Raw genomic sequence first — 27,077 nt, 5'->3', positions numbered from 1 at the left:
AAGGTGGAGAAAAGGGAGAAGAGGCAAGAAAAAAGGGAAATCTGAGAGCTGGTAGGAGCTGTTTTGACTTAAAGATGAAACTGAAGGGAAAGGACCAGTAAGAGGCACTTAGAGCTGCCAGTTCTCCAGGCCCAGAGGTCTTGCTGTGGGACACTCACTCTCAGAACAACACTGCTGTAACTGCAGCAAGCCACTGAGAGGACAGGGGAAGGAAAGCTAAATGAAATAACTGAAAATATATGAGGAAAGAACAAAAGAGAAACAGTTTTTGCTGTAGGGAAATGACAAGGTTAAAAGACAGCTGAGTAACAGAGTATACAAGACAACATAATGAAAACAGCAAGGAAAGGGGACTGTGCCAGAAGTAAAGGTGACAGTTGGAAAAACAAGGAAAACTGGATAGTATGTGGCAGATGTAAAAAGAAGGACAGACCTATTGAGCTTAGTGTGTTTTATTAATGCTCCTTCATTTCATTATAATTTTCCTGACAGCTAATTTACATTGTGTATCTGGATGGAAAGCTTTCCTTCTAAATACCAAGTTTACATCACCCCAGGAGGCCACCCTGGGTTCTGCAGCTTAGCAACTGTTAAGGCTGACGAAATTTTATATATAAGTACCCAAAATACCCATAGGCCATCCAGCAGACAGGGAGCTTATCAACACTTTGCTAAAGTGTCCTTGGAAAAAACCCTCTTTTTGCCCAAACTGAGAATTATGTGTAATGCTGTTGAAGAATGAGGCCCATATTTTGTATGGGATGGTATTTGTTTATGCAAAATATAGTGATATTTGTAGCCAAAAAGCATTTCTGGAGGGAGGAAAAAAAAAAAAAAAAAAAAAAGTTGGATGGATGTTTTTTTTCTAAGTCAAAATGGAAGATTTCCAAAGTGGACCACCGGGGGTCTGTTCACTGAAGCAGCATTATGGGCTGTCAAAAAGCAGCTCAGAGATGTAGGATAGGGTAGGGAAGAAAAGGGAGAGGAGAATACAATAGGGTTTTTGACACATAAGGACTGATGGGCCTGGGAGCAGTTAAACAGGGCATGTCAGCCCTGCTAAGGGATATTCTGGTTTTAGTGGATGAAATACTAAACAAAGTTGGGAAACTAAAGCAATTTGAGTAAATAAATAAGTAAAATCAAGGCTCAACTATGACCAAAACAAAAGCCATATTCACTGAACAGAAAGCAGCGTGAAGGAGGAAAAAGAAAAAAGTTATCATAAGCTGTTAATTCACTTAGGCTGTAATAAAATACTGATTAAATACAGAATGTTCTCAGGAGTATTTTCTTACTTGCTGCTACTTCTCCACTTCTCCATCCCCCAAGAATCAAGAAAAAATTCATCCCCTGGTGCAAGTTAGAAAACTTGCAAGTCAGAATTAAGTATTAAATAGTACCAGACAATTAAAACAAAAAAGGAGAAAGAAAAAAGCAGAGATGTAGAAGGCCTTAGAATTCAATTCTGGGAACACTTTTATCAGCCTAAACCAAATAAAATGCATCAAGCTACCCAATAATAGAAAGAGAAAACAAAAGCAGATACCAGCTCAAATCAAATCAGCTAGTTGGTATTCTCTCTCCTTCATTTTTTGACAACATGTACTGCTTCATTGTGAAGCTGCTTTCAGGGAAATCAGCATAGAGGCTCATCCAGAGTAAAGCCATAATCTGTGTGAATCAAACTGGGAAGGAAGATTTGACCCTGGAATAGAAATCCCCATAAAATTTGGAGATGGCAGAGTGTGTTGCTCTGTTCTCAGATGGGCTGCTTCAAGCCAGCCTCACAAACCCAGCAGCACAGACTTGGAGCACCAGGTCTCATCTATTAGGGGAGGGTGACATGAACTTCAACACATGACCTGAGCACCATCTGTCAAGGTATTGTAACCCCAGAAAGCACAGCAGCTTCAGCACCTAATATTCACTGCAGACCTCATTCAGGGAGATCAAGGCAGTCCTCAAAAGTATTAATTCACCTTCTACTGCAATTGGAAGAATCATCAATCAGGAAGAAGTCACTTAAGCTGCCTTGTTCAGTGGGACCACTGTTATTCTGCAGAGACAGACAGAACAAGTCTAAGCTCACTAGAGTTGTGAAAGCATCAAGATGCCCGAGTTTCAGAAACCAAAAGACACCCAACAGTGTCCCAGCTCTCAGAGGACATCATTGATGAAGATGACTCGGTTAAGAAAGAATTGCTGAGAATGGATTGATGGGATACCACAGAGCTCTTAAAAGAAATGGGATCACTGTTCCAGTAAAGGATATCCAGAAGTACCCTACTTACTTATCCCTGCAGACAAAAGGAGGCTCTACTATGAGATACTAGATTGGGAGCTGGGAAATGATAAGTCTGGCAAGTCCTGTGTTTCTGGGATGATTGATTCAGAGCAGCCCTGTCACAATATTTGGGTTCACTTTTGAGGAGCATGAGAAGAACACAACAGGTATTTAAAAGACCATAATAAAATTAAAACCCAATGAGTGAGACTATGAATGAGCTTCTTAAGAAAATGAAAGATAAAGCAGGTCAACAAGATTAAAATTATAACAGGAGTATTAAATCAAGCCTGGAGAGTCAATCATTATTTTAATGGAAGTGATGAGATGCTTTTCCAATTGCTAAGATTTGTTTAAAATCCATTAAAAACAGATCTGAAAAACAGGTACAAGTAGAAACTTGGCTTTATGTCCACAAAACTACTGAAGATGATAATGGCTGGTCAGAAGGGACAACTGGTTTGTGTTTCCAAATGGACACATGCAGAGGCTGAATATACCTGTGACTGTGGCAGGAATGGTTCATCTTATTTTGAGATTGTACTTAAACCCAGTGAGGTCCTGTCAATGGGGCAATCAAGAATAAAGGCCCTCATTGCAGATTATCACCATAACCTGCCTACTTATCTAGAATGATGATTTACATTAAGAAAAAGACTACAAATACACAAACACATGACTGACTTTAATCACTAGAACTGCACAATCCTGCTCACCTAGCAGTCAAGCACAACTGCTGCTGATATAGCACAAATTTCCAATGTGAGCAGAAATCTGAAAATCACCCTCACAGGGCAGACTCTATCAGACCCTTTGCCATGGTATGTGTGTGTTGCCCTCAGCAAGAAATCCATCAACAACATTATGAAGCTTCATAGGAGAATTAAAAAAAAAAAAAGAAAAAAAGTCCAGCTGAAAGTTGTGAACATTTCTCTTCTGCACAAAAAGTTCAAGAAACATTGTAACAACTGTATGAGATCAATTATTAAAATAACTGAACCAGAGGTCTGAAAATACTATGGAAGACAGTAGAAAAAATGCTCCAAGAGGAAAATCTCAGTCAATATGGGAAAGCACAGAGTTTAACAATTCAGAAGCAACAGTTCCCAATAAATGTGTCTTAAGGGTCCTACATGTAAGGTATAATCCAAAAGGAAAAACCAACAGCTAGAGCAAGTCACTGAAATTACAGTCCCATTGAGGACAAAAAGTAGTCTAAGGAAAAAAATCAACCTAGAATATAAACTTAACACTAACTTGATATAAAATGGGCATAGGTGAACACCAACAAACAACTATACAGAATATTTTAACCATTAATGGCATAAGAGTTTGGGGTAAAAACCCCAAATAACTGGGTTTGAGAGCTTAAAACCCTTCATACACCATTCAATAACAGAATATCCTACAACTGAAAACACACAACATTGCATTGGAGACAAAGAATGCTCTGTCAGGGCATAAGGAACCCCAGGACCTGGAATGCTTTTGAACCTTCTGGAATTTCCACTGCTTAGACACAATTTTGTTGAGATATCAACCTGTGGAAAAGCCAAAATTCAATGTTGAGAAGGTAACGACAAAGTCCTATCATGAAAAATCATGCCTGCAGCTGAATCCAGCCCACTGTGTGTGAGATCCTGACTAAAATCACAATGGGGAAGACTTCTTAGGTAATAGCACATGTGCCAGGGCAAGCAAGTTAATTAATTATAAATTAATGTATTTTGTATATTGACTAGAAATAGAGAATTATTTTTTTAAAAGTTATCTGGGTTGGACACAATATTCTGTCCTATGAAAATGCCAGCTAGAGAATTTGTGTTCTAGGCATATTAATACATTACATGATACGGAAAAATATCGTGGCAAAGCTCACCATGAGGCTTTACAAAGCATAACAGATACCTGATTAAAGAAAGAAAAAAAGTAAAGTGAAATCTACAGAAGGAAGCAGAAGACAGGACTCAAGAAGAATGAGGAACTCTTCTGTCTGGACAAATAACTGTACTCTGTGAAAAGAAACAGGTCAAGTGGTTCAGACAAGAAAATTATCCAGAAAGAAAAAAACTAAGAAAAAGATCTGTGAACTGAAAAGTCATCCTCAATCCTCATAAACTCTGGAGAAACCCAGGCCAAAAGACATTTTGATAGAAAAATCAAAGTTCAGAAATAAATTCCCTACCAAAGAAACTTAACAGACTGTCAGGAAAATGTTTAATTTCCATACAATTGCTGCTAGAGTTCTCCACATGTCCTTAAAGAAATACTTGTGTCATATATATTTTTCCCCACCCTTTGGCTCACAGCAGCAAACCCTGAGCAAAATCCTGCACAAGTGGCTGGGCTCCACATTTACTGCATTGGCGCAAGCATCCCATTGTTTAGAAAAAACTATAAATACATAAGAGTACACAAATACATATTGATACACTGTACACTTTTGTAAAAATATGTGCTCCTAAGAGTCATCCAAAAAATCTTACTTCCCATACTCTACCCCTTGCTCTAAAACAAATTTTCAGTGAACAAAAGCAGTATTTAAGACTACCATTTAAAATAAACAAACATGCACATTTCTAAATTAATTGCAATGCCTCAATACAACCCAAACTGGCAGCTCACTAAAATTCATCAGAATTAATTTGATAGTATAATGCCTTTAAACTCACTGTACTGTATGAATGGAAATTCTACTAGTTTAGTAAAATCCTGTTGTATCAGAGAGACTGGGATATAAGTGTGTTAGTTATAACGAATACTCTTCAGACTTGAAGCAACACTGGTAGCTTGCTACAAACTTAGTTAAGAGGCTTGTTATCTGTACAAAATCTTTTTCTCATAGGTAACTAGTTTCACGGATCAAAAGACTTATTTTGAAAAGCCCAGTTATAAAGACTGGGCTTTAGACTCAAGACAAGAATAATTTAATGGCCCAGTTTTGGTTTTAGCACAACAAAAACAACCCAGTGGGTTTCACCTTTGTTAACAGTCACTTTTATCTTAAAAGATAACTTCTAACAGCTGGTCACTGAGGTTGTCTTGTGACAGAATACTAGATACCAATCAACTAAGCTAGTCTGTTTATTTCTGTAGGTTTTTAATACTTAACCTCAGATACAATATACATGTACAACAGGCCTGAGGCAGATCTTAGATTTGCCACCGACCCATTCTGAAGCTTTCTGCTTCTACCAAAATTTGGTATTAATTACCAACTTAAGACACAGAACTGATATGTCGCTAAAGGACACAGAATGATTCACATGAGCACGTCTCAATGGTATGTCAGGAAAAGAAGTAACTTTATTTTCTGACTCCAGTATTTATAGATTCTTGACAATGACCAGGGATTGAATAACTAAGTTACCACCTTCCCAATCACACTGGTCATGTGAAACGTCCATCAAAGACATTTCTTAGAAGGAATGTGTAAACACGTATGTTTATACTTTCCTGGGAAAGTAACAAAAACTATGAAAACAAGATCAGAAGGTTTAGTTTTCAGGGTGACACTGATGCAAAATCTTTAGAACTGTTACCATAATGTTGTAGGAAAAACCTTATATATCATGCACAGTAACACCTGGTTCAGGCCACTTACATTACCTGACTAATGCTGAACATCCATGCAGAACATATTGCAGTCTGCCCTAGTTTACTTATCAGGCTGGTCAGACACTAAAATCTATTAGATATGAGTTTGATATTATATGTTCCATTTTTCTGTACATCATTACAAGGATAAATCTTGTTTTTTCTATTTCCTGAGTTTGGGATTTTTTTGGGTTTTTTTACTGAGCCAAGGCAAGTCAGGAAAAGAGATATATGTGTATTAGTCAAGCATGAATATAAGCCATGTCTACCACTAAACAGAGCTAAACAACCAAAATATGAATAGTGAAAGCATAAGGAAACTTTTAATGTAGAAAACCAATACAAGTACCAATGCCGAGAATGCTGTAACCTCCACATCTGTGGCCTTGAGTACATTTTTTCAGAGTTCTGTAGCTCTTTCCCTGAAAGGGATGAATAGAGGAAGAACTGGTGCTGAATGATTATCCTGTTTGCAAGAAATAAAATTTGGCTTCCAGAGGAGCAGCTCAGATATACTAGAGCACCAAAAGGTGGACAATCAAAGTTTGTCCCTGTCAATTTAAGCCCAAGACAGAAAAATATGACAACCACAAAAATGCTTTCTGAGGACACTTGCACAAACATTTTTGAGGTCCATGGAGAATAATATGTGGTTTCATATTTTTGTAGTTAACCAAATTAATATCTAGGTCTCCAATCTTTTTAATGGACTAGCTACAGATGTTTCTCAAAAATCTGCATTCTGCCATAGAAAGCAAGAGACTTAGAAGGAAAATGTTATATCTACTAAGCATCTACAAATAGGAAAAAATAAAAACCTTGCATCTTTTATTTGAAAGGCATTCTGCTGTGATTACAATATTTGTTCTTTTCACCAGAGAATCTATCCACTGAGATTCAATAGACAAGATGGAGTCCATAAAATCCGGAATATGAGTATACACTGAGCCTAATAAAACCTGCTAGGTCTTTTTCAATTACAAGAGTGATATGAGGACATAGAGAAGTAAAGTAAGTGTTTTCAAGTCTGTACAAACACAATAATCTGATATTCTTCCTTTTAAAATTATGTCCCAAGGATTAGAAATATATGATCGTGACACATGTAGAATGTCAAAGAGAAGCAAATCCCAGCATCCTGTTTGAGTACGTACAGAAAAACACCTTCTGTAACTTGTATGGGGAAAACAGTGGTGAGCCTTTTCCGTGCGCTCTCTGCTAGGGAGCTGGCCAGGGGCCTGGCCCATCCCATCCCATCCACGGGCCACACCCACGTGTTTGGCGCGGCGCTTCGAGCCCAACACTGCCCAGGAGGAGCTGGTGCTGCCAGGGAATGCCACCCCCTCATACCCCTTTTTTGTTTCATTTTATTCTGAAGAGGAGGCTGGCGGGCACAACGTTTTGCGGTGCCGAACAATTAGCAAAAGCAGCAGGGGGATGCTTGCCAATAAACACCCAGATTTGAGGTTAAGCAGCTGTAAATCTGCATTAATCGTTTCAGGAATTCAGCTATTTACAAAAGCTTTCAAAGAGCAAACAAATAAAAGAAGGGAGGGGAGAAGAGACAGGAGAGGAGCCGATCTGTTCTTACCTTCGCACTGTTTCCCTTCCCCTTTGTAGCCCGGCTTGCAGATGCATTTGTAGGATTTTGGTGTGTTTTGACAAATTGCGTCGATGTGACAGTCATCCGTAGCTTCTGCGCACTCGTCAACATCTGGAAGCACAGAGGGAACCCCAAGGGGACAGATAAGAAGGGGACAGATGAGAAACAAAACACCAAGGATAGATACTCCCCTTGAAGCTGTATGCCTGCCTGCCTTCCCAGTGTCATGCTGGAAATGGGAACATCTGAGGCTAAATAACTAAACCAGAAAACGTGATATCTCCTCAAGCCACTTACAAGCATTGTTCCACTGAGGTGGAGGGACTCAGTCTCACATTTCTGCACTATGAATAAAATACTTAAGACACTAGAAATTAGCTTCTGCTGTTTAAGTCTGGTACTAGAGACCCACATCTTGGTAAAACAAGAGAATGCTTAAATTACCTATAAGAGAAGAAAAAAAAGACCACTAGCCTGTTCTAGCACAGAGATTTTCTTAATTTATAAAGACAGACCCTAGTTTAAATAAACTATGCTGGTGAGGGAATGGGAAAAAGAAATATTTAAACAGCAAAACCACATTAATACTTTTTCCTGAGAAGCAAAAAAATAAATAAATCGAAGACCATATGAAACTCGGTACGGTAGAGTGGAGGAAAGTAACCTGCAATAACATCATCTACTAGGACTAACACTCATTTAAGAGGAAAAAAGTCCCAGCAGTCCTCCCAGCCCCTGCTCGGGTGTGTACCTTACTGGGTAAGTCTGACTCTGAAAGGGGGGACCCAGACCGCTTTTCTTGTTTTCAGTGTAAGAAACATTACAAACATTTCAGTGAAGGACATTCGTTCTGTCCTCCGGACTTAAAGAGGATGGGGAGGGAGGATGGGGAGGCAGAATCCAGATTTGGTAGTCGTGGGAATGTTGATGAAGTGAGCATGGGGGGAAAACCCCAACCCCGACCTACTAAGGGATGGGGTGTGCTGGGAGCATGGGAACACCTACAGCCCTGCCTGAGCTGCCCCGCCCCCCGCGCTGCCCACAGCCGCTGCCCGGCCACCCCGGCACCCGGAGCTCCCGACACCGGGAGCCGCGATGGCATCGCAGCCCGGGCACGGCAGCCGTCAGCGCGGCCGTGCTGTCAATCCCGCACCTCCCAGGGGCTTCCTCCCCGCCCCACGCCACAGCCACATCTGGGGCTGCCGGGAGAACACGAGCACGCAGGCAGGGAAGCGGGTGAGCAGCCGGAGGGGAGCCCGCAGAGCTGCACAGAGCGCAGCCCCCGCTTTATGGTCAGGAAGCACCGAGGAGACAGAGGTGCTGCGGAGGGAGGCAGCCGGGCATCCAGCGAGAGGCTTGTGCAGTTGCTTTCATGCCAGTTAGATTAACAGGTCCTCAAAAAGGTGCGCTAAAGTGAAAACAGTTTTATTGTTAGCTTGAAATCCGAACGTTAATTGTTTCATAAGTGCTTGCTCAGCCATCTCCAGTGATAACACGCGGATCCTTCAAAGTCACCGGGAACGGGAGGGGGCTATTTAGAGAGGGGAGAATAAGCAGACGTTGTAGCATGGCACACAACAGAGAACTTCGCTGGGAGGTGCAGACCGGGACAGCCCCGCGGGACACCTCTGGAATCCCAGGGAGAGAATTACCCGGACTCTGTATTGTTGTTGTAGAGGTGTTTTGGTTTTGGTTTTTTTTGGTTTTTTTTTTGGTTTTTTTTTTGTCTTTGTTTTAAGAAAAAAACTGAACAGAACACCAAGCGTCGTAATTTTCCGTACTAAGGCAGAGCTGCTGTAATGTTTCCTTCTTTCTTGTCCATTCGTATATTTTTACGGCTGAGCCAGTTCAGATCCAGCTATGATTTATGTGAATTAGTTTAGGTGTTGCCCAGATCAGGCACAGATTCAGTCAACCACAAAGAAGAAAGAAGTTTTTGGGAGGTTTTTTTTCTGGTTTTTTTTGTTTTTGTTTTTTTTTTGTGCTTTGGTTCATACTTTCGAGTCATTAAAACCGGCACCCATCTCCCATCAAGAACAGCAAAAGTGACAGCTGGACTCTTTATAATGCCGTCAAAAATTCAAACTGCATTGAGCCAACAAGGGGGACATTTCACAGCAACCAGAGGATGCCTGGGAGTCAGGCGTGAATGCCAATGAGTCAAATGAAAGGGCAAAACAAAGTATGAGCCCCTGCTCTGCTCCACATCTCACATTGCATTACTCGGACTTTAAGAATTTCTAGGCTGACTTCGTTCATTTTGTTACATTTAAACTCTTCTATCCGAGGACCAGGGACTTTTTCCACAACCTCCTCCTCCCTCCCCGCCTGCTCCCACTCGTACTTCACCTCAAAAGATTTCTCCTTGCACAACTTCGGAGCCTGCATATATTTCTTTCAAAAAGCACTTTGGGCTTGCAACGTTCCAAAGCAGATAACATTGGGGGGTGTTTGATTTTTGGCTTGTTTTCTTTTAATCACCGAAGCGAAAACAAAGCATAATTACAGCTATTAAACCGATACGAGCGCCGATGTTAAAAACGCCAGGTCTTTGGGTTAATGCGCAGACAAGGAAAACCTATGAAGATATCCTAGCCAACGCTTGCTCTGCGGAGTCTACAGACCTCAGCACAGGCTTATCTCGTAGGCACTTGAGTAACTTTTTCTTCCCCATCTCTCCCTGCAGAAATCCCTCGGCTCCGGCTGTGTCAAACACGCGAGAAAACGCCTCCCCACCGCAACTTCCAACACCCTCGGCGCTACGAGCAGCGAGAAGTGACCTCCCCCTGAACACCTTACAGAGGGCAGAGGAGAGCGGACGGCCACAGTCCCCCCGGGGCGGCGGCTCCGCACCGTCCGCGCCTGGGGAAGGCGGCACGGCGGCGGAGCCCCCTCTTCTTACCTGCGCCCCCGCTGCCTCCCGCCAACCTGCCGGCCCAGGCGAGAGCGAAAAGCAAACAGCAGCGCCGCGAAAAGAAAACAGTGCCCATGATAATGATGCGATCCCCGGTGCCCGTCTGCGATAAGGGACGCGCTCGGGGCCGGCCGCGCGGAGCCGCCGGCGCTGACGCCCTGACAGCGCCCCGCTGATTCGCCGGGGCTCCCGCGGCGGGGGCGGTGCCGGGGCGGGCCGGGGACAGAGCCGCCCCCGCGCCCCGCCGCCCCGGGGAGGGGGTGCTCGGCCGCCGGGGAGCCCGTCCGTGGCTCGGGCACTGCCCGGCGTGGCACAGCGGCCTGGCTGCTCCCGACAGGGAGGGGCGGCAGGGACCCTGCAGCATCGTACCCTCCGCGCTGCGCCCCTCCGAGGCTGCGGGCGCCGCCAGGGATAGATACGGACAGATACCCCCACACCGCGGCTGTGAGGGCAGACAGGTCGGCGGACACTGCCCATCTCCTTGGCAACCGCGGCTAGGGATCCTTCCCCCTTCTCGGGTTCAGGCTAAAAGACGACTTTTTTTTTTTTTTTTTCTGCCTACCTCCTAGCTTCGGCTAACTCGCTCGCGCTTGCCACGGGTTATCACCAGCCGCTGACTTCCTCCAGCGTTTTGAGGGCTTTGCTGCGGAGGCCAGTGCGCCTTTCTAGCCCTAGGTTTGCTTCTCCAAGCCGTTCACTCGGGCCAACCACGAGCTCCGCAAGTGATCCCTGCGGCCCTGGCCCGGCCAGGAAGAATGCACTCCCCAAAATCATCTCCGCTCCAGACGAGCATATGAGTGTCGTTGTCACCACCACCTTGGAGGCGAAAATCCTGCACTTTTAAACCCAAACGTGAGACATTTCTCCCCTCCGAGCCAAGCTTCATGACCCTAAACCATTTCAGACTGTCTTTAAAGGACTGAAATAGCTGGCAGACATCCCTTGTTACGGCCGTGCCGCCCCTCTTCGCTTTACACCTTTCTTTCACAGGTACCCTACTGCTGAAATGCTTTGCTACTTTTGGTTGTTTCAACTCCTAACTCCCCCGAGAGGCTGCCTGTCGTGTATGAGTTCCACTTGTCGTCTGGAAGATAAATAGACCCTGTTATAGCCTTAGATGCCTCTTTCTGACAAGTTCCTCCCAAATGTGCATATATGTCAGTACAATATACTTGCCCAGAAAGGAGCACTATTAAGTACTTTTAAGCTTGAAGAGATGGGAAGGAAATGTAAGAAAAACTGCTCAGTTCAGCTGCGTGTTTAGTAAAACTCCACACCACGGTCCTTGTCCTCCAATAAAACGAAACCACTACTACACAGTGCCAAAGCTGTTTGCTTTCTGCGTGTTTACACCTCTACTTTGGGCATTCCCGTCCTTAATCCCTTAGGGGTGGGGTTAGGGGTATTGCTATTTTAAATCCGGACGCCTATTTTTTTTTTTTTTGTGTTACAGAGCTGAGGTGCAGCGGCGGATTCCATGCCCGAGTCTTCCATGGATACACCACGGCGCGTTGGTGCCTTGGAGGTCCCCAGAGAGGCCACACGGTGTCTTGGAGCGCCACCTCGTGACCGTCAGGCCAGAGCCTTTATTTTCCAAGATTTTGGAAGGAGTTTTGTTCTAGGTGAAAAGTAAGGCTAATCTCTCTCCCCCCGCCGCCCCCATTTGTTTCTTCTTTAAGTATTTCACAATTGGCCTTTTCATTCAATTTCATGGACTCATAATAAAATTTATTATGGGATAAATAATCCAAAAAAGTTTACATTTCATGAAGGAATCCACCAGAATTGTGGTTCAGCTATCAACTATTTCAACTTTTTTAAAAGCCACAGTGCAATGAAGAATTTTGCTAAAGCAACAAAATACTTTCACTGCCTTGGTGACTTGCTCTCTATCATGCATTGTGTCATGTTAGCTGCATCTGTTGAGTTACAGAAATCACCACACTTGTGCCTGACTCTATGCATTTATAATCTATAACACCTGTATGGCACTCAGGAAAGGAAGTCCCTTTGGTCTAAATCTCACATTGTCTATATATGGCCTTGTATACTCCCAGGGTGGCATACAAAGCTAAAGATCATTCAGATCAGGTGTCCATCTTCTAGCAAGCTCGTTGTTTATTTCCTTAAACCAAGGTCCTGACAGATAGAATACATAAGGAAATACAAAAGTACTGTATTTATTAAAAGAGCACCTTAACAGTAAGCCAGGATTATCACATAAAATAAAGAACATCATCTACAATGCCAGGCTGAATATTTACAGATGGGTCATTTCAGAGTCTTTCTTGCTAAGGGACACATCTTAAAAAAGGGATCCTTATGGATTTTTACCTTTTGCACCTGTAATTATGTTCCTGTGCTTGGTTATAATAATCTAACATCATCTCTGTGTCAATTCCACAAATGATTCTATGAAAAATTTAATGTTAGAAGTAATGACCAAGCAGCTTCTTCCAATGTGGATGGTAAAAGGCAGATTCATGACTGCAAACCTGCTCTGGGTAAGGGGCATAAGCAAGAGCTACCTGGGCTGCAGATGGAGCCAGCCCAGCCTGAGGAGCACCTCCAGTGTTTCACCTCTCTACCAAAGTACTTTAGCTCTGCCTAAAAGCCTTTGGGCAGCACGTTAATTGGCTTCTAATGTTCTTCCATACTAATGCCCCTAAAGCTATTCCAATAAAATAATAATAATGCTTAATAATAAAAGAGATATGTTTTATTAGGATCAATCTCTTTACAGAATAGAAGGTCCATGAAAAGCTGCATATCAGGCAAGAGCATTAAAAAGAATTGTGGCTGCAGAACAGTACTCCCACCTTCAGAACACTTTCTCCCACAGATATGCACTATTCCAAAAGTGCTTTGAAAAGACAGAACAGCATCTGCAGAATTATTTGGTTTCCCGGTTTGCTATTTGTGAACACTTGACTACTGGGGCCACTGCTGCCTCAGGAGGCAACACAAGCTATTGATAGTGCTAGGAATCACAGCAGTCACTGAATAGCCTGTGCAAACTTGAACCAATTGCTTTACTTCTTCATTTCTGTTTCTCTTCCTTCTGTCCCTCTTGTCCATTTGCAGTGAAAGCCCACTGTAGCAGGGCCTATCTTTCACTGTATTAATACAGCACCTCTCAAAATAATATACTGTACTTATTTTGTCTGTTTCCCCAGTTACGGCTTTTATGAGTCCAGTGAGGCACATAAAGCCTGACCCTTTTAACTTCAATTCATCTCTTTTTCTGAACTGTACTTCAAAGAACCGAGAGAGATCTGGATCCCTTGAATAGGGGACAACGAATCCATGTGTCAGAATCTGTGCTGGGAGCACCTACACTTTGAACCCTGAACCATGTATCTCCAAAGTTTACTTAAATACTTTCTATTAGGAAGGAACAATGCAAGCCCAACTCTTCAAAGCAATATAGACCATTCTGCATTTGTATACATATAACTTTTGATACTAACAGGCAATAAACATGCATAGCACCACATACTTGATGCTGTATTACTTCTTTCCAGGAAAATACAGCATAAGTTTCCAGGAAGTCAAGTAGAAGCATGCAGCTGAAGTAATTCAATGCTTTGTTCTTGTACATGGGAATAAAAAACAACAACAAATGTCTACCATAATCCATAATGAAAGTTTTGCACAAGAAAATTCGGTGTATAAGGGGATGAGGATTTTTTTTTTTTTCTTTTTTTCCCTAATTGGAGGAAATGGGGAATTACAGAGCAGCTGCTGTAACAGATAAGAGGGGACATTTATTCCATAGCTTTGGTGAGATCACAATCAGTTTTATCTCACTCTCCCATCAATATGATGGGAGACAATATGTGAAACCTTGTGGAACTAGCGGCAAATTTGGATATTCTGGGAAAAAAAAAGGTGGAAGTCAGTGCCAGGTTTTGAAGAGAAACATCAACTCATGCTTGAGGACATTTACTCTCTGTGCTGTTACCTTCTTCCAAAATTTGTCACCTGCTTCATCCAGCTGTTCCTCCCCTTTCATTGCCAAGGTGCCAAAAGAGATGAAGACTCATGCAAAAGCACTTCCTTAAACATGTAATTAGTTTAACACAGTGGATGATGAGGCTCAAAACACCTTACTTAACATTACTATCTACAAATCCATAAGTTTCTTTCCTCTTAAGTGTGTCATGAACAGTTTTCTATTCAGAAAAACACTTTAACATTTGTGTTAAATGGCAGGAGAGGAGTGAGTTACTGGGAAGAGTAATGTTTGTTTTTTTCCCCCCTGCTTGAATTATAACCACTGAGAGGGAAAGATGAAAACATTAATGAAGAGATGGAAAATACCACCATCACCATGAAAAGTAGAGTAGATCCTCCTTTAGTGGTACTCCAGCCTAGTAAAAGTATACTTTGCCAAGATGAAGGTTACATCTCAAACAGGTGAATAAGGACTTGATGCATAAAGAGCAGGATAAAACTTTATAACCATCATTATACAGGAGATTTGTAACAGCAGTCTCTCTTAAAATTAATAAGGGTCACCTCTAAAATCTGCATGAAAGAACACACAAAACAAGGTTGTGCCTACTACCTGCTTTGAAATTATACCTTAGCAGGTGGGAGATGATGAGAAAGACCTGTGGAAGCGTAGAGCTGAAAAGAATAACTTCTAAAAGTCCTGTTTGATAAGTCTGTTGCTAAAATAGTTTCAGAAATGCTAGCAATGTGTCCTTGTGTTCACAAGGAGATTCACAATGCAGTGGCATTCTGAAATGGCTTGGTTTTAGGAAGTAGAGGCATGAGGGAGTCAGAAGGGAAATATCAAGGAGAAAAAAAATCCAATTGATCTTTGTCCATCCACTAGCTTTACACTAGAGTAGGATGAAAATTTTAACTTAATGATTCCTCCACTGAGGACTTCAAAACAGTAACTTGTGCTAGTACAAGTTCTTGCTCCTAATCTGCTGCAGATTACTTGCCATTGTATTTTAGCATTAGCACTTCAGTTAGTCTCAAAATGAATCTCACAGATTATTGTGATTGCAAAGAAATATGTATTGCTAATGCTCTAACATGCAATCTTCTTGAACACCTGGGACTGCACACTCCAAAAATGTCAAGCAACTCAGAGGAAACTACTGTCTTCAGTGTTTTAGGCTTAACACAGTTAGTTAAAATCTTAAATTCTGAATAGTCATTAACTGCTCTGGATAGCAAACTGCACAGTACAACAAACAGCATTCTAGTAACACAGCAGATGAGAGAAAGCTTTTGGGTTGTTTTAGAAAACATTTTCTGATCTCTTGTTTGAAAGTGAACTTTTTCTCAAAAATGGCTACAGATGGCTCTAATTTCTTCTTCAAAGCACTTTAGGCCCTCAGGCTGAGGTACTTTCTGTTGTACCCATGATTTGTGGTCAGCTATCAGTTCCCTTTCCCATTCTAATCAAGGCCCTGAACATGCAAGGAACACTGAAGCATGTACATATTTATCAGCAGGACTACTCTTGCCTATAGACTTCTGCAAAGACTGTCTCAGCAGGCTTGGGATTGTGTAGTGCAGGATAAAGAGAAGAGGCCCTGCCCTCCACTCACATTCCCTTTATCCTTCAGCACAGTTCAAAACCAGCTGTGGGGAGTAACATGGCTATAATCCACATGGGCAGTCCTCTCTGCTCTGTGGAACACACCATGGCAGCAGTTCAGAGGCAAAAGCTGATTCAGCTTCACAGAACGCTTAATATTGTGAAATTTTATTTTTTTTCAATTCAGAGCCCTGCCTACCTGTTCTACTTTCCCTCAAAAAAATGTTAAAAAAAGAAAAAAAAAAGAAAAAAATTAAGCACAAAACCCAGCACAAACCAAAAGCACTCACAAAAGCCCCAGGACTTCCAGAGGCTGCAAATTTCAACTGCAGCCTGGCAGAGAAGCTGCAGATGTGGGTGAGTTGGCAGGACAACTTGACAAATCATGGGAAGTTCTTGTAAGACTCCTGCAACAATTCTTTTAAACCTTTCCTGATCCAAAACAATTTAATTTTTAACATTAAAAGCAACAACAAGACTCCAGGAAAATTCCAACAGAAGCTTTTTCATAAAATGTAATTTTTTCCTGACTCTACAATTCTACAAACAATTAAAGGTTATTTCTCAGGACACCTTCCTGCAGAAAGGAAGGAAAAAAATATCTGTAATGCAGCCAGCTCCTGCAATTTTTCTCCTTCCCTACCCTCCCAGCCACTGAGAGCTAGAGTGAGATTTGTGTACTAATTTGAAATTCTGCATTCCTCAGGGAGGCCCACAGTACCAAAGCTGCTCTCAAGATTTTCCCTTTAATTTGCTGTAATATGAAGAGAGTCCAATGCTGTTGAAACTTAGATAGTTTTGCATTGCAGCATCTGTTCAATTTACTGCAGGGACAGAAATTCTTCCATCAAAACCAGCTGGAGGACTAAGCACCACGTCAGAGCATCAATTCCTTTACCAATCCAAGTCCAAGCCAGCTATGTAGCGGGAGCTATGTAGTACAGATTTCTTAAAATCAGTGTGCTTATTTTAGTTCAAGTGTAAACATATACTCATCCCCTTGTTTAGCTGCAGTCTTTACTGCACGCAATCCAGAATTTAAGAGCTCATTGCCATATAAACTTAAACAAGAAGCCTATTACGAAAGATGTGATTGAGTTCAAGCCATCACTTTATCCATTAAGCCTGGCGTATTACCAGTAACAACTTTTATCGTAGGCAAAATTGGTGTAGACCAAGTAAAGTTGTATTCCAATGTAGGTACCTATATTGAAATATAGATGCATGTAATTCTTTGTACTGTAATTAAATGCATTTTAATTCAGTTGCTCTGTTCCTTCAATACAGCTGAACTGAGATGGGCTTTGATCAGGAAGCCTGCATCTCCCCTGTTGTGATTGTAGCCTTAACCTCTTCAGCTGTGAAAAAATATTATAAAACACTCCAGCTGTCATCTGGCAGGACCAGTGAGTATCAGGGGGATAGCAGCAGAAATTTAGGCCTGTAGCATGAGCACTGTGGGGCTCATTGGTGAGAAATAACTTTCAGAGCAGTGCAACACCACAATCAAAGGTTCAGAAAGAGAACAAGCAGGGTCCTGTCTCTCATAGTCCTGTAGTAACTCTTTTCCATCTCTAGGCAGGCTCAGATTAGCTAAGAATTGTGACAATTAAGATGTTTCAATGGTTTTCCAGTAAACAGAATAGGGCTTCTGAAAAAAGAAGAATTCAAAACAGGGAAAAGACTTTTTCCTAATTATCTTTTAAGGAAGAAGGATAAATCTCACAATAGGATCTTTAAAATACTTGGATGAAGCATTGAAAATTATTGAAAAGTTAATATTCTCATAAAGACAACAAAGTCTAGAGATGCCAAGATTATTGTATAATTTATATTAAATTAATAACATTTTTACAATTTAAAATTATATTAAATATACATTATTAAGTAGAATTATATTAATTTTATAATTTATATCAGCTGTGTTCCTCACATTTTTAGATATTCAAATGCTTAAAATGTTGATGTTGAACACTTATGAACCTCACCACCAGTGAAAATGAATATGTTTTAATTGGAAAGACTAGACAAAGGAAATGAAAAATGAAAGTTCGACCTAAGGATACAGTTGGGTGCTTAGGGTTTTAATGGGGATGCTATAAATACAATTCAGTTCACATGGAACTGGAAGAAGTTCAGACACAGCTTCTTTGTGCTGCTACCTATTCCTGTTGTTGCTCTTTGCAGGAACTCTTGTGCTTTCCTTTAGACTCCAACATGCAGAGAAACACCTTTCTCTGAAGCAATAGGAAAGTTCATGTCTTGTGTAGAACAATGCTGCACTTGTCAACACACCAGACAAATCTGATGGAACCAGGCTATCATGATCTTCGTGGTTTACAAGAAACTTCCTACAGAGAAGATACTGCAGAAAATATCTAAGCTCAAATCTTTGCCTCAGATTTTTCTACCACATCAACTAATGGCTCCCCTTCTTTAAACAAAACAAGACAAAGAAAGTCTATGCACCTGTGTGTGTTGATTTTTGCAGTTCTAACCTGAGTTTAACAAAAAAAAGGTCAGCAAATCTTCATTCCTTCTAGCACATTTTTCCCAAGTCCCAGGACTCTATTTCAGCAGGTATTGCAGGGGTGTTTCAGGGTAATTGCAGTTGCTGTGAGGGAACCTGTTGCTCACAGGCCATGTTGGCACAGACTCCAGCCCTGTTTCCTAACACGGCTGTGAAGGGTCCAGCAGAGATCCCGCTACAGCACAGAAGGGGAACACCACTCCTCAGACCCCTCATACTGCCATCATGTTGCATTTTAATGGTAGAGTGCATATCTGACACATTTTCCCAGTAATCATGTTTAAAAAGCCCAGGAATTAAAGCATTCTGGTGGCCTACTTCATCCTTAAAAGCACACTCAGCTTGGTTACACACTTGCAGAGGCTTTGAAAATGCATCATTCTATCCAAATATACAGTGATGATTCCAGAACCACTTGGAAGCCCCAATTATACTTTTCTGCTAAATGAGTTCTCCTCCCTAAGGACTCTCCAGAGGAGCCTGTGCTTTAGTGCACTAAGCTACCTATGATAGCTGAAGCTCAGACTAACTGAATTCCTGACAGGCAGCTGCAGTTTCAGCTGGTGTGAAATGGCAAATAAAAGAGAAGATTATCAAATACAATTAAATGCAGCATCCTCAGGAGGCCTGGATATAGAAAGGGTAAAATTCCACTCACCTTAATCCTGCATATTATTTTGTTCTATTGAAAGGCCATGGCTGAATGAATAAAGAAGGACAGCAGGATTTAGTTTCAAATGTTCATTGCTTCTCTTTTCAAATTACATGAAATACATAGTGCAGACCTATTATTAGTGTTGCCTTTTTTTAGTATTATTATATCATTAGAGATGGATTGGATTAACACAGGTATAGTAAATTACAGTGAAAGGAGTTTACAGAAGATTACAGGATAGTAAAGCTTCATAAAAGTGTGCTCAGAGAGCTGGTGAAATCAGAAAATTGTATACTATCACAAAGTGAAAATACAGCAGGCATAAGATACTGACTGCTTGAAAGCTCCTGGGTAAATTCTCATCATTCTTCAACTTAAATGACACATCTAAAATAATTTGGAATTAATTTCAATCAAATATGGTAGAGTTAGAGAAAGAAAATCAGTACTTGTGTCACCAATTTCCCAATGAAAGAAACCTTGGACACCAAAAAAGCCAGATGTATGTAGATACATGTGTCAAGACTGCAGATAGTACATGCAAATTCTCTTGATGTTCAGAACCTCCATGAAACATAGCATCTCTTTTTTTTTACCTAGAAATAGACAGCTCCACCTACATGTTTGTATGGAGCCGACACTGAACATGGAAGTACCTACCTTCTACAGCTTTCCCTGTTTTGTCTTCAGCTGGTGTTTAATCAGGGCATTAAATGCTTGAACAGGATCTCAAGTTTCATCTTCTTTTTACCTCTGAAAGTCCAACCCCGCAACTCAGACTAATGGAGAGCTTTCTGCTGGCTTTATTTGGCCTTCAGTTGCACACTCAGGTTTGTGTCACGGGTATGCAAACCGTGCAACATCTAAACAGCAAGATAAACAGCTCTGCAGAGTGCAGAACAGCAGTGTCAGCCCTGTGGGGGGCTTGCACTCCATGTCCCAGTTCAACCTGAACACAACTGAGGTGTAGTAGAGCCCACATCTCTCTCTGCAGGGGAGGAATAACTTGAGCAGCTGGGCAACAGCAGCAAGTGCTGGCACTCAGAGTCATCTGGGCCTCACTTGGTGCTTTCACGGCTTGCCAGCTACAGCAACTGCACGCTTCATTTTGGGGAGAAAACAAAATAGGAACTCTGTCTTTGGATACCAAAGTTACATAAAAGTCACTCCACACTAGGAACTGAGAGGGTGCAACTCCAGAATCACTCCTATATCAAGGTATAGAAATTCCAGCAAGTCTCAAATTTGCAATTTCAAAAATTATTTATGATGAGGCCAGCATTGTGCAACTCTCTTCTGTTTAAAGAGATTGATAAATATTCATGAATCAGGTCTCACAACACAGAAAAGCGGAGTATTATTCTCCCCTAGTAAAAATAAGGGAAAGATCAGATACAGAAAGATACGGAGAGGTTGAATTACTTTCTCAGGTTCACACGGGAAGTTTGGAAAACCAAGAAATGGAGTCAGAGCCAGGATTTTGGAAGGATTTTCAGGTGTCGCCACTATAAATGTAAGAGTAGCTTGACACAGGGACTGCAAGCTGTGTTCCTGTTTGAAATCAGGCCACTCTAGAGGGTCCACAATTAGGTAACCACTGGTACTAATGACCTTGGCAAAACTTAGTCCCTATTCTTGACTGCTGCTCCACAACCTTCATTACTGCAAAGTGCAGCGTGCTGTCCTACCAAAATACAGTGGGAGCCAATTGAAGGCTGTAACTTATCCCTAGGTACCCAAAAATCAAAGCCCCACATTCATTAAGCACTGTTTTCTTTTCTAATCAGTTCAACAGAGCTTAAGTGTATTGTTTTTACACTAGAAATTTGCGATAAGTCCTGGGTATTGAAGAACAGTTATGTGCCAAGAAATCCTTTCACTCAAAAATAGGTGATTACAACAGCTTCTATAAATATAAATTGTTTTACAGCCAAATACAGACATATAGTTTTCACTGAAATTAAGCCAGCAAATCTCTTCTGCCAGAACTATAACAATAATCATGCTGATAGTGTTATTTCAGTTTACCAAAAGCCAGAATCCAGTATGCAACAAATTAGATCAAGCACCAAAAGATAAGCAATGTGAAAGGAAATGAATACTAATAAAGAAGTTTAAATGTTTACATTAAGAGCAGTGTATAAAATGTGAGGTGTTATTTTTGAGACACACAAGCAGCCAGCCTTCCAACTCAGCTGCTGAATTATTAGTCTTACTGATCTCCTACTGCATGATTTTTTACACCACAAAAGCCATTTGCTCTCAATGGAACACAGGCACTGAAAAGACAATAGTCATAAAAAGATTTGCAGTCTGGAACTTCAAAGAAATTATATTCCAATTTTGGCAGTTTACTAGGAATAAGAACCCAAACTGCCATTGCTGAATGTATCCTTTGACTGTAACTATAATTTAAAAGCATTGTCTGATGTAATTTCTTTTTTTTTCCTCACAGTGATTCCAGGCCAATTATTTATCCCCCCTCCCCCATAAGAATAGTGTTTTGAAGTCAGCCAATGAAACATGTTTTATTTAAGGACTATATTCCTGGAGCAATGGAACGGATTCTTTGGAGACCTAAAGGTTGCAGAGCACTTCATTAGTTCCACATAATGAAAGAATGGTGCAATTGAAGGAGGTCTCTAAGGGAGAATGGTGTGAAAATTAGAGACTCGTCTGCTCACTTGCAAAAAGAAAAAAAAAAGAAAAAGAAAAGAAAAAATAAAGGAAAAAATTGAGAAAAAGGAAAGAAGGGGGAAAGAAGAGGGGAAAAAAGAAGAAAAATGAGAAAAGGAAAAAAAAAAGTGGATTTTCTAAATAAAGCACACTGTCTCCATTCAGCCCATGGAGAAAGGGTGCCTACTCAATCCTCTTACCATTGACAATATAATAAAACCAGAGGAACTTTTTTGAAGTAGATCTGCACATTCCACATTTGGATTGAGGGGCAATGGACTGTTTAAATTGCTATTTACATTTCCAGCTGTTTTACCAGTGATTTGCCCAACTTAATAGCTCTTTAAGCTTTTAAACAAGAAAATAGCTATTCTCACGACTCAAAGAAGAAACCATGGTTATTTCAGTCTGCCTCTATTGTAAAAGGCTTAGACCCCTCTCTCTTTATAGATGCCCTTCCCTTTATAGTACTTCCCTTTTCCATCTCCTCCTTCTTTCTAAACCTTCTTCCATCTTTTTAGCTCACTTTTTACATTATATACTTTTAGCACCATAATGTATCTTTGCTGGTACTGCTCATTCAAGGAAAGTGTTTGCAAGTAGTCACCAAGGTTCCCAAGAGAGGGAACCTTAAGTTAGATGGAAAATCAGATTTGCATGTATAATCTTCTGCTAGTTATTGGGGAGTTAGTCCATGTTAAACAAATGTCCTACAGCTATTGAAAAATGTATATTTATTTATCCAATTTCCTCTGGGGATATATTAAAAAAACCTAGACGTGTGTACAGACATAATGTAAACTGTATTTTCTGCTTATTTTTCAGGCAAAGTGGAAGAAGGGCAAAGGGGAAGTCCACAGATAAGAATGAGACCAAGATGAAAGGTTAAAATAGAAGGGAGGTTATTTCATAGTGCCTCTATAAAAAACTGCAATTATCTTGTTGTAATTTGAACCTATTAGCTTGTTTAAATTGGTGCTAATAAACTGTAAAATCATGAAGAAGAAATTCAAAAACAAAACCCACCTCCTCCTTTTCCCCAGATCAAAGCTTCAATGTTTTCCTTTTATTTAACCTAAATGTCCCCTGTGTTTACAGATGATTGCAACCCTAGTCAGACAGTGGAGCAAAAAACCAAATCTAAACCTTGCAGGAAGTGGTAGCAGCAACTCTGATTAAAACTTTTGAAATGAGTACAGTTCAGTAAAGAAAATTTTTGCAGTAGTCGGAAAAATATAAGTTATTTTTAGGTTGTATCCGAATTCAAATATTTTTAGAGAAATTAATTGCAACTGGCATAACACCAGACAGCTATGATTTTCTTTTAAAGGTAACACTTAATATTTAACAGTTACACAATCTAAACTACACATATTCTAAACTAAAATTCACATTTTTTGGCAAGGTTTGTAAAAGTTAGTTTATGATCCCCAGACCAGGCAAACGTGTCCTGGTGTCACACACTGGCACATCACTGACAACACAGCCGTGTTACCAGGCAAGACAGGACCAAGAATCAATGGGTACTTGAATTACTGTGACTGTAAGAAAATCGGCTTGAAACAGAACCATCTGCTCCCTTTAGAAAGGAAGTGAGAAAACTTGCACACCTGAACACTGAAAGGTGACAGAGTTCTAGAGGAATCAGGTTTAAGGGTAAATCAGGTGCTATCTTTGCCTACAAAGGAAAAAAAAATACCAAACAGCATGAAAGCCAAGGTCCAGTAGAAGCCACAAAAAACTGGAAAATCATCAAAAAAGTCTAAGCACAATTAGACTTTATGAATTTTTTTAGTGAAAAGAAATTCCATTGTATTTTAGTACTCTGCAGGAGGGTTGAAAACAAGCAGTATTTAGCAGAATTTTTTATGGCAAACTCTTGCCTTAGATTTTGAAAATTCTGAGGGAACTCTGCTATTAATACTAAAAAGGATACAAATATACATGGGGTGGGGGCAGTGGGACAGAAGGGGGGAGATTTTGTAAACATTTAATGTGACAAATCCAGCTCTGTTTTAGTACTGTTGAAAAAGAGCTGCCTTAGGAGCTGCCTTATGAATTTTGATACTCTGGATATATTCCCCTAGCCTTAGTTTCAACAGCTAAAAAAACATTAAAATCCATCTTTGCTGAAGTTCCTAACAAAAGAGGAGTTTTAAAAAAAAGCTACTGTGTAGAACATGGAAATAATTAACTTGTGGGCCAGTCTATTATCAGCCAACAAGCTGTGCAGTAGAGTAGCCACAGGAAGTTGCACTGAGTAAAAAAATGTTTGAAAGTAAAATTTTCCAGCACTGGGCAAGATTAAGAGAGACAAACTCCTGTGAGCATCTGCACTAAAACCAACAGTTTAGAGTATTCAAGAATCAGGACCCATTCTTGAGCTGCAGGAGCCCTGTATTAGAGAATTCATTTGTATGAAAACACTACTTTGTCTCAAACATGGAAGTTTTACTGCCAAAAGAGCCATAGTAAAAGATCAATGACAACCTGTGCACTATATGAAGAGTTTTACATTTTATACAGCATTCAGCTGCTACAGCCACCAGATCTCAGTAGTATGTCCTGACAAATCTCATTAGGCTTCTTCCTGCTCTATTAAAATCACTGGAGGTTAGGAAAGAAGGATCAAAACTATGTTGTGCTGCCTGATAGATTTTATATTTGCATATTTTCTAACACAGGAAAGATTTAACCTAGCAACTACGATTTCTCTAAGAAATGCATAATACATTGTCGTGGTTTTGAACCAATAATTAACAAAAAGGGGAAAAAAGGATTATTTATTTCTTGCTGTGAGATATGGATTAAAACAAGAGCAAACCAGGCATAATACTTAAAAGGAATAAAGAAAGTTTATTGACAAACTACAAGAATAAGAACACTAGAATAAACTTTTAGAAAAACCTTTTCATTTCTCACTGCTCACCATTCTTTTGTTCACATGACAACAGAGACAAAAACTTTAGAATTTTGATGGTTTAAACAGTCCTAATTCTTTCTATAGTATTTTCCTCAGTTTCTGTAGAGAAACAGAAGTTCCTTTCTGTTAATTTATGGAGTTTCTCACAAGAAAGCTATTTTGTTATAGTTTTCTGTTTCCTTGATATCAGCTGCCCAGAGCTGCTGTTATCAAAGCTCACTCTTCTCATTCCACATCACTCTGAAATGTGTTATGGGTCATGATGTTTAGGGATAGTATTTTTAAGGATAAGTTAGTCAAAGGCAAAAAGTATTCTTCATCTGTTTCTGTGAGCTTCACTAGAAAACAGTTTTCTCATTGCCTCTCAAGGCTTCAAATCTCCCAGCACTTCACTATACCACAATTACTCTACTTTTTACTCAAATTTACACTTTGAACACTCTATTCCTCCCCATACACTATCATGAATTAAAAGAGTTCTTTTCAGGACTTTATTGTCCATCCCCATAGTTTTAACAGAAAGATATTTCAGCTTAATTAAAGCATCTTCTTAATTCTCTACCTTTCTTGAAGTTTCTTTTCTTTCTTGCCACTAGTAGTTTATAAAGTCTCTTTTCATGTTGATCACTTTCCTTTTCTCTCTCTGGATAAAAAGATTAATCTGCAAGTCTCATCTGGATAAGAAAGAGTTAAAATCCTGCCCAAGCTTTTGTAGATGGTTCGGTGATCTCTGCTGAACAGGAGCTGGAGCTGTCTGCGATGGAAAGTTCCTCATAGCTGCTCTGGAGAGCATGGTCACTGTCTCTGCTTGCAGCAGGCTTAGAGCTCTTCTCTTTCTTTACTCGACAGTTTTCTGGTAAATTCTATCACGGCAAAACCTGCAGCCAAGCCAGGAACCGTCTGGCCCGGCTTGGCTCGGAGCAAGCTCCCGCAGGCCCCATCTCCCGGCCGGGAGACGGGAGACGCGGCAGGCCCGGCCTGGCCCCTGCCCGGCCACACGTGGCCGGGCAGAGCGAGAGGCCGAAGCTCTACTACCTTTCACAGCCAGAAAACAAAAAGAGCCACAGACTTCTGGTTGTACACTTTAAGGTGGGGTTCACAACTTGATTCTACTTTTTAATGGCTAAAACTGCTGTCAATTCTCAGCAATGACCGATAATTGGTCAGGAGAGAAGACTTCCGGCAGCCCCCAGCAACTTTAACCTTCTTAAAGGTAAAGTAACCCCATGACATACATACAGTTTTTAATGCCCACAAAGTAAAAATGAGTCTGATACAAGCACTTTACAAATGTGGATCAACACACAGCTTATATGCCTGAAAAGCCCAGCAACTCCATAAACAAGCTCAAGACTGGCAGGTTACCTTCACCTCTAATCTTCTCTTCCAATTCCCAGTAGGTGCTGTATCCTTCTGCCAGCAAAGCTGCTTTGCAGCCCCTTGCAGACAGCCTGCCTGACAATTTCCAGCTGGTTTTTAATACTCGGGTGTGGTTGGTGTCACTGACCTTCACAGGCTCCTCCAAACTCTCCCTCATGTGCCAAGTCTTGCACACCTGCAGTTCTGGCAGAGGGCTTGATGGTGATGGGATGGGGGTGGCTATACCTACACAGGCTGGAAAAATGCAGCAGCAGAGTTGAAGGATATAGGAAACCCTATATAACCTGATTATTTAATGTAGATACTCCCTCCTTTGAACTTCTTGGTATTGCCTTCCCCAAATTAGCACAGAAAGGCCTTTATAACTCCAGAAGTGATGTTTTAAGGAGCAGAATTTAGAAAAAAAGGAGTCACTCCAATCTTTACTTTAGTTTGTTCCATTTCCAAAGTCTCTCAGGTGCTGGGAGAGCACTTAAAGACAATGAGGTAGACCAAGCTAGCCATGCTGTCATGCTGCAGGAGATGCTCTGAGGTCTGAGCAAACTTCTTCCCCCACTATTCCGGATGGAGAGGAGTTTCTGTGTAACCCTGGGCCACTGCAAGGAGGAGTCAGTTTCTAGGCATGGCCAATTTCCAGTGCTTCAGAGGAACTAAGCAAACACTGACCCAGAGTACATCTGGTTAATTGTATAGTGAGAGGAAAAAAAAATCTTGACCCCAGTGGTTACCCAGCTAAACCCCTGAAGTCCAGGCTTTTATTATAACCATTATTTTTATGCAAATCATGATCATGCTGAGGACTTATTCTGCCTGTTGCATATGAAGGAAGGAACTGAATGAATGATACATTCTGGACAGATTCCTTGGCCAGAAGGGACCATTCATGCCAAACACAGTTTGAAAGAATATCTTTTAGAAAGTTATCCAAACTGCCCCCTAAAGACTCCAA

At 40.9% G+C, this 27,077-nt stretch overlaps 1 protein-coding gene and 1 long non-coding RNA gene across 2 annotated transcripts in view; one reads left to right on the top strand and one right to left on the bottom strand.

The window, feature by feature from the left end:
- LOC131592319 (signal peptide, CUB and EGF-like domain-containing protein 1) overlaps window positions 1-10,666 on the bottom strand; it is a 199,591-nt gene extending 188,925 nt beyond the window's left edge. Inside the window, exons 1-2 of the mRNA XM_058863740.1 lie at window positions 10,390-10,666; window positions 7,476-7,598 (exon numbers count right to left, since the gene is read on the bottom strand). Of these exons, the coding sequence (XP_058719723.1) occupies window positions 7,476-7,598; window positions 10,390-10,477 (211 nt within the window). The 5' untranslated portion in view covers window positions 10,478-10,666. The remainder of the gene's footprint in view (window positions 1-7,475; window positions 7,599-10,389) is intronic.
- LOC131592320 (uncharacterized) lies at window positions 10,666-22,821 on the top strand. The gene is made up of 3 exons (XR_009280589.1): window positions 10,666-10,859; window positions 11,855-12,030; window positions 22,651-22,821. It is a non-coding gene; the product is annotated as an uncharacterized LOC131592320 (long non-coding RNA).
- The last annotated feature ends 4,256 nt before the right edge of the window (window positions 22,822-27,077 follow it).

The sequence above is a fragment of the Poecile atricapillus genome, chromosome W (assembly GCF_030490865.1).
Source record: "Poecile atricapillus isolate bPoeAtr1 chromosome W, bPoeAtr1.hap1, whole genome shotgun sequence".
Lineage (NCBI taxonomy): Eukaryota > Metazoa > Chordata > Aves > Passeriformes > Paridae > Poecile > Poecile atricapillus.
This window is presented reverse-complemented; position numbering and strand designations above follow the sequence as displayed.